The sequence below is a fragment of the Pholcus phalangioides genome, unplaced genomic scaffold (assembly GCF_987345545.1).
Source record: "Pholcus phalangioides strain wild (caught in Gottingen) unplaced genomic scaffold, Ppha-v1.0 ptg000007l_1, whole genome shotgun sequence".
NCBI lineage: Eukaryota > Metazoa > Arthropoda > Arachnida > Araneae > Pholcidae > Pholcus > Pholcus phalangioides.
In genome coordinates this window covers 3199787-3213893 of record NW_028301600.1, presented here as the reverse complement: position 1 = coordinate 3213893, position 14107 = coordinate 3199787, and the positions used below count along the sequence as shown (strand labels likewise).

General features: G+C 34.7%; 1 protein-coding gene across 3 annotated transcripts in view; it reads right to left on the bottom strand.

Annotated features, from left to right (window-relative positions):
• The window catches only part of LOC149084801 (la-related protein 1-like), a 232126-nt gene that overhangs the window by 107207 nt on the left and 110812 nt on the right, over positions 1-14107 (bottom strand). For all 3 annotated transcript variants that reach the window (XM_089232541.1, XM_089232542.1, XM_089232543.1), the window contains one exon: positions 3344-3453. In XM_089232541.1, coding sequence (XP_089088667.1) covers positions 3344-3453 — 110 coding nt within the window. The remainder of the gene's footprint in view (positions 1-3343; positions 3454-14107) is intronic.

Below are 14107 nucleotides of genomic sequence, written 5' to 3'. Positions count from 1 at the left end.
AAAGTTAAAGAATTATAGACAAAATCTGTTAAATCAGAAAAGTATTAGATAGAAAGATAACACAAATTTAAGAGATAAAAAACTAACTATCAATCAAGGTGGGATAGTTATTTTATTAATATTAATCAAAGATAAATGAGTGGACACAAAAAAATATCACAATATCTGTCTAGTAATCGGACTATTTCAATTATCCAACACATCACAGGCCTGCTTCGAATGATTGAAAGTTTACTGTATTGCCACAGAACAAGATAACATATTATGCATGCATTCAAACACATGAAAAGTTCGAAAAATGATAGAAAATTCAGAAATTATTGGATTGGGATCATATGTGATAAGGGGAGATGTTCTCCCCTTATCACATATACTCCAGTCCAAGAGGAACTGAACCTCGGAAAAGTGGAAGAATGATTTTAGGAGAACACTAAGACACTTTTTCAAGAATGAAACCATTGGCTTTTTTGATCACCAAACAATATTCAAAAACTTGAGCCACTCGTCAATGAGAATTCCCAAATCTGTGGCCCTAATTGCATCAGGAATAGTAATACCATTCAACTCGTAAGTGAAACGTGGGATGTTTAAACCAAAATGAGTGATCATGCATTTGTCGATGCTAAACGTCATGCCACATTCATTAGCCCATGCTGCAATCCTGTTCAAGTTGACCTGGAGCAGTGGAAATTTGATTCCTATGGTTGAGCAGTGGGGACTGGCAGAAGTGTTATTTTCCAACATCAGAACAAATGAGAGGCAGCTTAACATCTACCTTTTTCCCTATGAGGGAGAGTAACATCTTAGAGCAGCGTTTCTCTACCGCTGGGTCACCGCCTCATCAGTGAAATCTGACCATGAGTTATTCATTTCACTTTCCATTTTTCACTAGTTGCATTTATGACCGGGCCCTTGCAATAAAAAATTAAATTTCAATGGGCTTCAGGCTTCTAAAGGTTGAGAACCACTTTCTTTACAGCACTCTCTCCTTTCCTTCTAATCAGGCTTCATCAATAACCCTAAGAACTCAATTCAATTTTCCCCCTTCAATTAAGCATTTTTTTTCTTTACTCACTTCTTTTTGACGAGTAAGAAAAAAATAGTACAACATGTATATGAAAAGGGTGGCTTAGATGGGATAGAAAGGAAAACCTGCTTCCTGTTTTTCTCCTAAACATTGACAAAGATGCCAAGATATATCAGTTACTTCAACTATGCATCTAATTTTGTTGCCGCAAACCTGTATGTAAAGGGGTTGAAAGTCTTTACACCAAACAACAGACCCACAACTAGGTTCTTTGGGAGAATTTCGGCCTGCCCCAGTTCTTGAGAATTTTTTGTGATTTTCCATTCCCAAAATCCTCAGAAAAATTCCCGGGAAATCTGGAAATTACTGTTGCGACACATTAATACTGAAAATGAAATATACGATTTAAAAAACAACATAATGGGAATACTTGTTAAAAATTTACTCAATATTCTATAGCATTGCTTCAGAAAGAGATGGGGGATGAATTGGGAAAAAAAATGTGGAGGGGGCTTCCAGTTAGTGTAAACTGTACTAGCAACCCTGCCTTCTCTGAAATCCCAATACTGTTTTCGGGAAGTGGAAACAAGAGATGAACGAAGGAGATAAGATCTGAAAAAAGGAAATGGTGTTACAATTCCATGCCTGTAGTCATTTCTAAACGTGTTATAGTGTGTCAATAGCTATCCCAATTATTCTATGTGTGCGATCCCTCCATTTCTGAAAAAGGCGGAAGTGCTCTGCTATTCAGTCAAACATGTGTAATATGTAATATAAATTCTTCACTCATTAGCACCCATTACTTTCTGGCCTCACTTAAGACCCCATTTTTCCATGGGGAATAATTGCGCTATACCCTCCAATACTTTCTTGGCTTTCCTCTCTCTGCAACCTTGATACTTAAAAACTTATTCTTTTTGTCATTTTCGTCTAACCACCTGCAAGTGATTGAGAGAGGAAATTTTATGGCTTTATGCTGCCCAATTTCGTGCACATTAATCCCTTCCCTAGGAAAATTTGTCCTTCACAACTGATCCTGTTTTTTAAGCAATCCTAAAAGAAAATAAAAGATTGTGTGCGAAGGAGAGGGGGTAGTTTATTTTTTTGTTCTTTTTTACTTTTAAGTGGAATGACCACTGAACAAGATTGCCTTTCAATCTGAATGGCTTTAAATGCCAAAAAAAGACCATGATGTACAAGTGGGGAAAAATCAGTTTATACAGTTCAAGCTACAAATTTCAAATGTTTAGACATAATTTAAAATGCAGAATTATTGAATGCTGCTTCTGTGCTAGTGGGTATGAATTATTATATTTATCAAAAGTGTGATTAAGAGTGATGTGTAAGCATGTGATCAGTATAATTGGAATGAAGCCATCTTAGTGCTGCATAGGCAAGTTGTAATTCAAACTATATAAAAGGTAAGACATTCTATTTCTTTTTCCCTTTGCTAACTGTGGGAAAAATTAAAGAAAATAAAATTTCATGCTGTGTAAATTCAATTTAATCTGCAATAGGAATAATATGAAATTGTGTAAGTTTTATGGAGCCTGGAAAAACCACAATGAAATTCAGGATGTGGTGCCACGGCCGTCACTGGGAGAGTCGAGTACACAAGCACCAATTCACCCTTCGGCGCGAAGATTTGTAAACCTTCTACGTTTAACTGTATGCATCATTATTATAAATAATATAATATTAAAAAATTAATTATAAAATATGGGATTCATGTTGTGAAAACATCGTGTAATTGATTAAGTTGTGTGCATCACATAAATAAAATATTTCAACTTTAAAAAGTATAAAGCGTAAGAGGCCGAAAATAATATTGCATACACAGAGGGAGTTGTATAAACAGGGTTTAACTGTAAATAAGTGATTTCTCGAATTCCCAAGAGAATTATTGGGAAATACGATTTGCAGCTGGATTAAAAATGTAAGGAATTTGGACACTCCACCTACAACGCAAAAAATTAGTCAAATTCCAAAATCCTTGATTATTCATTTAGAATTTGGAAGATAGATGCACTCAGAAATGCATAACATACTCACCCCTAGACATACATGCAGACAAAGATCACCAAACAACAATTTCTTACACTTTCCAAACTGTTTTCAACTAGATTTCTCAAAGGAATAATTCACTAGGTGCATTTGCAGTTAAAATCAGTAGTGAAAAAGTTGAATGTACTGAGAGATGTTTTTCACAGCCCAAAACACTAGTTCTCTGGCAATCTGTACCAGGGTCCGATTCCCAGCTGAGACTATCAACTTTTCTTTCTTTAAAATAATAAATAATTTAAAATAATTGCTTACAGTGGTGAATTAGCTGATTTTTCGGATGCTTCTGCCACCAACTCCTCATCAAATTTGAAATCTAAATCATCTCTATTTTCACCAGTTTCTTTCCCCTCTTCCACAATTTCCTGGAAATATTTTCGAATAAAAATTAATCTAAAAAAGTGTGTGAAGATTAAAATGCATTTTTTAAACATTTAATGTACTAAAAATTAGTTTGTAAAAATTCAAATAACATGAACATACATATACAGGATGAATCGGACCTATTCTCTCAAACAAGGGGGGGGGGGGTGATAGACAAGCCTAAGTGGATCATAAAACACCCCACCAACCCTGTACTATCTCAAACCATTTGAGTTATTGTAAATAATCGATTAGCAAAAAAATATGTGTCAAGTCTAATAAACAGTATTTGTGAAGTTTTTAAGAGACCTACACGCAAACTAGACACATATTTGGAAAAAACAGATAAAATCCTATATGAGGACACTATTTTAATAATAAATAGATTTATTGGCAAGCTACAAAAGCTAAAAGATTAAAAGAGTTCAAAATTGAATTGTTGCCAAAATTTTCCATTGTTAATGATGCTAATACCCTTTTGGCTACAATATATATAGGTAAAATTCACCAAAAAAACTTGTCCATTGCATCAGCTTTCGAAAAAGCCTACAATAAACCACATTAGTGTTCTGGTTCTGGAGAAATTTAACCCTTTATTTGTAATACATTAATGAAATCAATGTTTATCAAAGTAGATATTCAACAAAAATTTAGAATCTGCAGTTACAGATTTTGGTGACAATTTGATTTTGCAGCCTAAAATTACTTCATGTGAACACAGATTTCAGTGATGTATTGCAAACAAAAGGGCTAAATTCCTCCTGAATCAAAACACAGATATTGTTTATTGTGGGCTCTTTTTGACAGCTGATGCAATAGACAAGTTTTTGGTAAATTTGACCAATTGTAGCCAGAAGGGCATTTGCATAATTGGCAAAATTTTGAAAATTTTGGCAACAATTTGATTTTGAACTTCGCCAATCTTTCAACACTTCTGGCTCGCCAATAAATCCAAATATTTCAATGTAAATGATATCATCATAAAGGATTTTTCCCAGATATGTGCTTAGTTTGTGTGTAGGGCTCGTAGAAACTTCACAAATGTAGGTTTTTTAGATGTAACACATATTTTTTCTATTATCCCCTATAACTCTAAAATAGTTTAAGAATATAGGGTGCATAGGTAACTGCACGTACAGCATTTTACCAGTAAACCATTGATCCTAGAGTAATATTTCCAATTAGAAAAATTATCCAAATAACATGTAGAACTCAGACACATCATTCATGTTGCAAGGGCTTATATAGTTATCAAACTAAAAAAACTTTTTATATGGTCGCTGTGTGCTCAAAGACTTTATTAGAAAAATTTTGCCCCGTCTCTCTCCTGAAATAAACAAAAAAAATTAAAAGTTTTTAAGTGCAATATTCACCGAGATGTTCCAATTCAAAAAACAGAAAAAAAGTCGAAAAAAAAATCCATTAAATGTGGGTAAATAGTTTTATTCGTATTTATAATGCTGTAGTTTTTCCAACTTTCCTGCGTTTTTAAAATTTGAATATCTCAGCGAATATTAGACTTGAAATTGTGAATTTTTTCTTTGTTAGTTTCAGGAGACAGACCAACCAACTTTCTAATTGGGTTTTTGAAGAAAGGATGTTCATATAAAAAGCAACATTTTTATTTTATTAACTATACAATCACTTGCAACATGAATGACATCTGAGTTTTCCATGTAATCTGGGTACTTTTCATAGGATCAACAGTTTGCCAGTAAAATGCTATATGTGCTGTTAACTATGCACCCTTGCATAGGAATATTTCTAGTTTTATTCTATAATAGATTGTGAATTCACATTTATAAATGGATTTCTTTGACTTTCTCAAGTTAATTTTTTTTTTTATTCAAATTTCGTCAACTTTTTCCCCCACCAGATAAATTTTGATATAACGCTTTTTTCAAAATCATACATATATTTACATATCTTAACTAATATCAATTTCTTGTTTTTTTCGGTTTCTTAGCTAAAAATTAGCTTTCTCAAAGTTATACATTTACCTTCCTCAAATACTTATTTGATTTCATAATGCTTCCTTCCAAAAGCATTTTTCGCTCCGTAGTTTTCTACTATCAAACATGAGAATGATTTCAGGAGAACCTAACATACTGTAATTTTTCAGGAGTAATTTAAAAATTGGTAATTACTTCATATAATTAATAACTACTTCCTTTCCCATCTAAAATATAGATGAAAAAAAAAAAGTCCATTCTATAATACATTTACTCAGTGATTTGGTTTTTTGAAATATGTCTCTTTTTACACTTTTTTCAAAATCTTTCAAAGAGATTTCTAACAGAAATAGTCATTTTTAAGGGTGACAGAACAATAAAGAATTGAGATTCACATCCATAGAATATTTTTTCCCTACAGTATCCCAAAACAGAATATGCCGAAAATTGTGACGTAACACTGCAAAAAAAAAAAAAAAAAAAAAAAAAAAAAATCAGGGCTGCTGCAGCACATCTCTTAAGAATTTCAGGAAAACAACTCTTCTCTACAAAAAAAAAACACTTTTATGGAAATTTTTACTGTAAAACATTTTCAATCAGTTAAGGGCTCATTGCAGAACAATAATAAACATTCTGCTTCAGGGCTGATGTAATTCCCATAGGAAATGTGCGAGTGTTTCTCAACCTTTTCGAACCTAAAAACCAGTAAAATGTCTTGAACCATTCAACGGACCATGAACTTACAGCATGATTAGAGGGAAAATATTACCTGGAATTTTATGTGACATTCGTATTTTTCTTTGTCGTTCGAAATTTTTTTCACTACACAATTTTCCTTTTTAAAATGAAGTTTATTTGAATTTTTCATCTTTACTAAAATCATGAATGGCTTTTAAAAACTATAAATTATATTATAACTATAGCTATAAAACCTTCATCTTACATATTTGTTACGAAATGTTTTTTTCATGAACTGCATTGAAATTCATTCTGAATTTCCACTAACCCTTCATTTTCCTGCCTATTCAAGGGTCATAAATATCGAAAATATCCGATATTTAGATATATATAGGATATTTTGATATATATCAGATATTTTCAATAGTTCACATATTGCTGATTATGAACATTTTCAGGCTTGATATAAAGTAATAGTCAAGATATTTATCCCTTAACCTAAAAACATTTATCTGATATTTCTAAATAACATAATGTTTTTAACATAACTTTTCACATTCAAGATCAAAATTGTGATCAGATATTTTCAACAGAATAGTCAATCTATTCTAGAGTATGCAGTGCCTGCCGCCTCCAGCAAATAAAAACTGACAGCTGTAACATCACGAACGATTTATGTGTGCGTGTGCATATGAGAGAAAAAGTCAGTCAGTCGATCGGTAAACACTAAAGAGTAAAAAGTCCATTAGGCCTGCGTGCCGTTAGTATCTGAAGATGTAAATAAAAATTATATTATTTAATTAAGTAATGCATCTAATTACCGAAGCCAGATCATTGCATTTGGTGTGTGACCCCAGAGAACAGCCTTTGAAGCAAATCTAAACATGGATACATGGCGTGAGCTTTCATTTCAGGTATGTGCTAATAGCTGTATCATGCTGAGAGGGTCTAGTTTGAACGTGCAATTGTTTAAGCATTGAAATTTACAAATTAAATTTGCCGCTCACTGAACAATTTGAGAAAAATTACCAAAAATTGAAATTCCAAAAATGCAACCACGTTCAAAGTAGCGCACGTGGCAGTAAAAATCTCATCTATGTGGAAAAATAATATTGCAATATGGTTTACTAAGGTCGAGGCGAACTTTGAAATTTCTAAAATAACTTCAGATAATACAAAGTATACTGCTGGCCACCGTAAATGCAACACCCTGAAGGAAGCATGCAAATAATATGAAATTTACAACATGCATTAGCGGAGGTGAGATATGCAAATGATTAGAATTTCAGCGCAGACGCACATCACGCGTGCCTGTGGTGCCACTTCAAAGCGCTATTTAAGGCTTGGAGATTTCGACGATTTGAAATACGGCAATTGTGTTTTTCTTGTGGTTTTTTCAAAACAACGATCAATTATGCCTCGTAGAAAACAGCGATCATCTTTTGATCAAGTATCCGAGTTTGACAGAGGAAGGATAGTGGCCTACCAAGATTGTGGATTATCTCGGTATAAATCGGTAGTCGTGTTGGACGAAACCAAACAACTGTAATGCGGATATGTGATCGTTGGATGCAGGAGGGTACGACGGACCGACGTGTTCGATCGCATCCACCTCAGTGCACCACTTCACGTGATGATAGGCGTATTGTGCGTATGGCAGTGACGGATCGCTCAGCCACATCACGAACCATAGCACAGCACATTCAGTCTGTACCGCATCATCCAGTGTCTGCGCGTACCATTCGACGCCGTTTACAGCAGAGTGGTCTGTCCGCAAGACGTCCATTGCTTCGTCTACCCTTGACGCAGAGCCACAGACGTCTCCGCCGCCAATGGTGCAATGAAAGAAGGATGTGGACGGCACAATGGAATGAAATTGTCTTTACTGACGAGTCACGCTTCTGTCTGCAACACCACGAGGGTCGGATTCGAGTCTGGAGACACCGTGGAGAGAGGATGCTGAACAGCTGCGTTATACACCGCCACACTGGTCCTGCACCGGGTATTATGGTATGGGGCGGTATTGGATATCACTCTCGCACTCCTCTAGTATGCATTGCCGGTACTTTAAAAAGCCAGCGCTACATCTCCGAGGTGTTGGAGCCAGTTGTCCTTCCTTACCTTCAGGGGCTTGCCCACAGCCATATTTCAACAGGATAATGCGCGACCACACGTGGCACGCATTGTCCAAAGGTTCTTCGTCAATCGCCAGATTGAATTGCTTCCCTGGCCAGCTCGCTCTCCGGATCTTTCGCCGATAGAAAACATGTGGTCCATGGTTGCTCAACGATTGACCCAGATTACATCCCCAGCTGCCACACCAGATCAACTTTGGCAACGCGTGGAAGCTGCTTGGTCTGCTGTACCCCAAGAACACATCCAAAGTCTCTTTGAATCAATGCCGAGGCGTGTGGCAGCGGTGATCTCCAACAATGGCGGCTACTCTGGCTACTGATTTTGGCAGGAACCACACTTCACAGAAGTCTATAAATTTAATCATTTGATGCTTGGTCAACATGTTATCTACAAAATAAATATTGTTGCGATATCTCTTGTCTTTCTTGGTGTTGCAATTTGGGTGGCCAGCAGTGTACTTTGATGGCACACTTCGATTTGGAAACGTTGTCTGCTGTGACAAATGTCATAGTCGATCCACAAGCACTGGTCAATACGAAACCACCAAAAAAACACTTGTTGGAGGAATTTACAGACTCTCAAAACTCAACAAATCCAGAGATTACTTTCCGAGCTACAGCTAGGGGATGAGAAACCATCTACTTTATGACAAATGAAAGTGTTAGCTAAGAGCTAGAAAGAAAAGCTCGGTGACAGGAATTTCTCAAAATATTGTTTCTCAAAAAGCTCCCTGCTAATGTGCAGGCAATATTGAGTGCTGCAATGGCGGACTTCTCAGAATTAGCCCTCATAGTCAATAAGATTGGCAAAGTTTGCATTGATGCAAATTTTTATGCAATATCGGATTGGCCATCCGCATCGAAAAATGATGAAATTGCTGACTTACAAAGAGTCATAGCGAAGCTTAAGCGAAAAATATTAGTTTTCCTACTACACAACACAGGCCACACTCAGTCTCGAAATCGAAAGTCTTATGCCCCAAAAGAAAATCAACAACAGGAAACAAATATTTGCTATTATCATGAACAATTCGAAAAAAAAGTTGTATAAATGTCGTAAACCTTGCAACTTATGAAATGCAGAAAACTAATAAGGTGTGCTGCATTGTCAAACGACACTGAAAACGGTGTAGCACAAACAAAAAAACGATTGCATATTTTCAACACACACTCTCATTTGATATTTTTGATTCTGGAAGTGACGTGTCATGCATACTGTCCCCGTTAAACTGTAAACTGAAGTCTTCCGATCAACATTTGTTAGCTGCCAATGGCACTAAAATTCCAATTTTCGGTCAACAAGTTCTTAACTTTGACCTTGGATTAAGGTGTTTCAAATGGAGTTTCATCATAGCCCCAGTCTCAATTCCGATTATTGAAGCTGATTTCTTGAAAAATTTCAGTCTACTCGATTTGAAAAACAAAAGGATTCTGGACTGTAAAAAAATATGCATGTTTTTGGTAAAATAAAAAACATTTCACAGCTGAAATTCGGTTAATTTTTAACAGTTCTAAATATGTAGACATCCTGAAAAAATTTCCAGAACTCATAAATCCCACACCGAATTTTCACAAAGCAGTCAAACAAGTCACTGCATTATATACAAACAAAAGTTTGGCGCTGTACTCGAAACCGAGAAATTACATAAGAAAAAGGGGGTGTAAAAAAAAGTGTTTATATCTTATAGAACAAGGGATATGTAGACCCTCAAGATCGTCTTGGTCATCACCGATCCACATGGTTCAGAAACCAGATGGCTCATACAGGATATGCAGAGATTATTGCCGTCTATATAAATATGGTTACTTCGCCCGATAGATATCCTATCCCACATATTCACAATCTGACAAATGTGTTACATGGCAAAAAGATTTTCACGAAATTGGACATTGTCCGAGTGTATTTCCATATTCCTGTATCAAACAAAGATATTCCTAAAACAGCCCTAGCGACCCCTTTTGGAAGTTTCAAATTTTTGTAGCTAAATGTTAGACCTAAATGCATCACACTAACCTTCCAAAGGTTTATGAATGAAGTTTTACATTCTGTTGATTTCGCCATATGCTACTTAGACCGGGATTACACTATAAAAGTTTTCTAAAAGTTTTTATAAAATTTGAAAAATTCAACCAATAAGATTAATAACAATAAATAGTTCATAAAGAAAGGAAAAAAACAATATATATATAAATACAGTATTCTACTCAAGGGATCACTTGATCCGTCCAGAGTATATGAACATAAATTTTTCTGTGGTGGCAAACACTTTCGTATACTAAGTACTCAACAAAATATAAGTATACAAATAGACAATTAATACAGAGGCCTTGGTGTGACAACACTGTATACTGGGGGCCGAGAAGTACCTTCCTATTGTAGTAAAATATTAATATATTGATAATTAGTTTTTTGAAAGCTCTTAATTTTCATATTTTATTTCATTTGGCAGGTTATTAAAATATAATGGAGCCAAATGTATGAACTGCTTTTGGGTTAATGTTTTTATAGGTTGTATATTATATTATATTGAAAACCTTCACAGAGTCGTGTGTTTGCTGGGCATTGTTTGATTTCAAACCAACTAGGATTTTTATAAACAAACATTAGGCTTCGGTATATGTACAGTTTTTAATATGGTCTGATTTATACTTATAGGCATATGGTGTAGAGTTAAGAGAGATGATATTTATAGTTTTTTCAGAGCACTTATTAAAACATTTACGTTGGACTCATAATCACCTCCAAAGACATAGCATACTGAATAAGTGAGTAGAACCAAGCAAAATAAAGTTATGAATAAATTGAGGATATATATTTTTCAAGCAATATGAACGAACATTCATGTATTTTATTTTGTTACCAAGTGCAGTTGCATGAGAGTTCCATTTCAAATTTTTGTTTATAATGACCCCTAAATATTTAAACTCTTAAACAATGGGACAAAAACATTGGTCATCAGAACATCCTAACTCATGCCATTGAATTATAAGTGTTTCAATATTTCTATTATATAATTGAAAATTTATATATTTAGTTTTGTTGAGATTCAAGGTTAACTTATTATGCCTCAGCCAAGTGTTAATTTTTCTTCTTGTATTCATCAAGTATCTGATCAGTATCAGATCATCTTGAGTATCAGATTTCAGCATGGTATACGTTCGTTCTGACAAAACAATAGCTGTGTCATCGGCATAGCTAATTAAATCACCATGTAGATCCAGATTATTGATATCATTAACAAAGATTAGAACTAAAATTGGTCCAAGAACAGAACCCTGTGGGACGCCATTTTTAATAATCCTGTATGTACCTATTGTATCATTTATTTTAACTGCTTGCATTCTATTTGACAGATAAGTTTTAAACCAGTGATAAGTGTTACCTCTTATACCTGAACAATATAACTTCAGGGTTCCCAACAAAATCTGTTTGATCATTTCCCTGACTTTCCCTGACCAAATTCAAAAATTTCCCTGACAATTGTGCGTACACCGACACACGCATATATAATATATAATTCTAAACCATCTAATATCACTAAATCAGTGATTCCCAACATGGGTGTTAACGCCCCCTTGGGGGCGATGGAATGTTCCAGGGGGCGGTAGAAGCTACAGGTATAACATAGGATCCTATAGGTTAGATTGCATTGGGGGCGATGGGAGAAAAAAATTTCTGAAGGGGGGCGAGATGGGACAAAAAAGGTTAGGAAACTATGCTCTAAATTATAGTCGACCCCTCCCCCGTATTTGTGGGGGTTACATTCTGGGGGTGGGGAAAATATGGGAAATTGCAAATAACTGAAACCATAGATTTTTTGTTTATCTTGTTTATTGAACATCGCGAGAAGAGCAGGGTAACACAAAATTGTAAGGGAATGCAAACGAGGATGCAGCGATTGATTGTTGGTGATGTTTTCTGAAAGAACATTGTAATTTCTGTTTGCCGTTTCTTCTCCATATCATCAAGTATGTTGGAGTATGTTGAAGAGACTTCCTCTACCAATTTTTCTACATGTGTAGAACGTACCATAAAGGGATCTATATCATGAAAACCATCTGGTGTTGAGCCAAAGCAGCAACTGACTTACTTTCGCCAAGCATAGTCAATACACCTAATTTTTTTTGTAAACTTTTTTTTTTGTATTTTCGGAGCATTATCAGTAGCACTAGACAAATGAGCCATCCTAAACAGGAACAACTCAAATTTTCTAAACAAAACATGTAAATGACGATTGCTGAGGAAAAAACCCAATGAAGGAAAAAAACGACAAATACGGGGTGGGGCGACTGTATAGCATTTCACGGTAATATACCATTGAAAAGCACATTACAGACAGATGCTAATATTTTGCCGCCAACACCACTCCTTACAAAATCAAACTGTGTATATGATCTTGCAACAACACTAGTTTCCTTGGAAATTTCACAGAGATAATTGAATTCAAACCATTCTTCAACATATAAAGGTTAAGGGACCTTTCACACGGAGCGGATGCAGGTCCGGAAGAAGTTTTAATAATTGATATATACAGAACATTTCAGACTATGTGGAATGCGCCCGCACCTTTGAAGTGTTCATGTGGGTCCGGATGGCATCCGCATGTGTGAAAACCTATGTGCGGGCTCCGCATCCGCACATACAAGTTTCGTACATTAGGTTATTTGGAGCTATTCACACGACACGGATGCGGGTCGAATTAGTCCACATCTTTGGCTAGTTTTTCAAGATGATTTTGCATGGAATTTTTTTAATTATTTGACATAAATATAAAAACACCATATGAAGGTCCCTGTGCATCAATAGGATGTACCCACATATATACGTCTATCCCTCCGTTTCCTTCTGAGATAAAGGAGATATAGCAATTTTAACTGCCTTTTGTCCATACTTTACAATTTTATATAATAAAACCTGCCAACAACGAACACTGACGGGACCAAAATTATAAGCCGTTCTTTAATTCATTACAAATATAATTGACTGAATACTTTAATAACTTTTAAATTTAATTACAAATTTTTAATTTTTTCTTTTTAAATTTTTAAAATTATAAAAATATAAATATTTAAAATTGTTTTAAATATTTATTTTTGTATTTTTAAAACTATATACTTTTATTAAACAACATTATCCATGTACGGCGTTCACTCAGGGCTGGATTAACACGTTTGAAAGCCCTAAGCACTTGAATAGTTTTGGTGTGTGCCCCCCACCCCCAATACCTACATATACACTTTACATGATATTGAGTCTATAAACTTAAAAAAAAAAATTATATTTCAGAAATGACTAATCTAAGAATGGGATTTCACTCTAAAAGGTTTATGAAAGTTATTTTATAAAACTTGAAACAAAGCAACCAATAAATTTATCGGTTACATTCGAGAAAATGCAACCGATCAGCTTATTGGTTGCATTTATAAAAGAATTATAAAATTTTTATAGTATAATCCAGGCTTAACACAGAATTGTGATGTGAATATTTCTAAGCACAGACATTTTGAAAGTCTCCACCCCTTCCCCTTTTTCTACTTGCAAAGTCTTTGATATCTCCTGATTTTTTTTTTTGGAACATCATTGGATATGTTTTTGGAATTTTTTTTTCATATTTTCGAAAAACACAGATCTTAGATTTTTTTTCAAAACCTTTTGAAAATATTTTGAGATATATTCTCTCATTGACTAATTGTGATGATCAAACTGAAAAGGCATCTTTATGTTAAGATTAAACTATTAAGATTATTCTATGGGACTCTAGATTAAACCACCAAAGAATAGCTCTAGGCTGCCTATGAGCACTAAATCAGGGGTGAAGGAGAAAAATAATTACAAAAATTGGGGGAAAAAAGTTTTTATGCACAAATTTCAAACTAAAGATTTTTAAGAA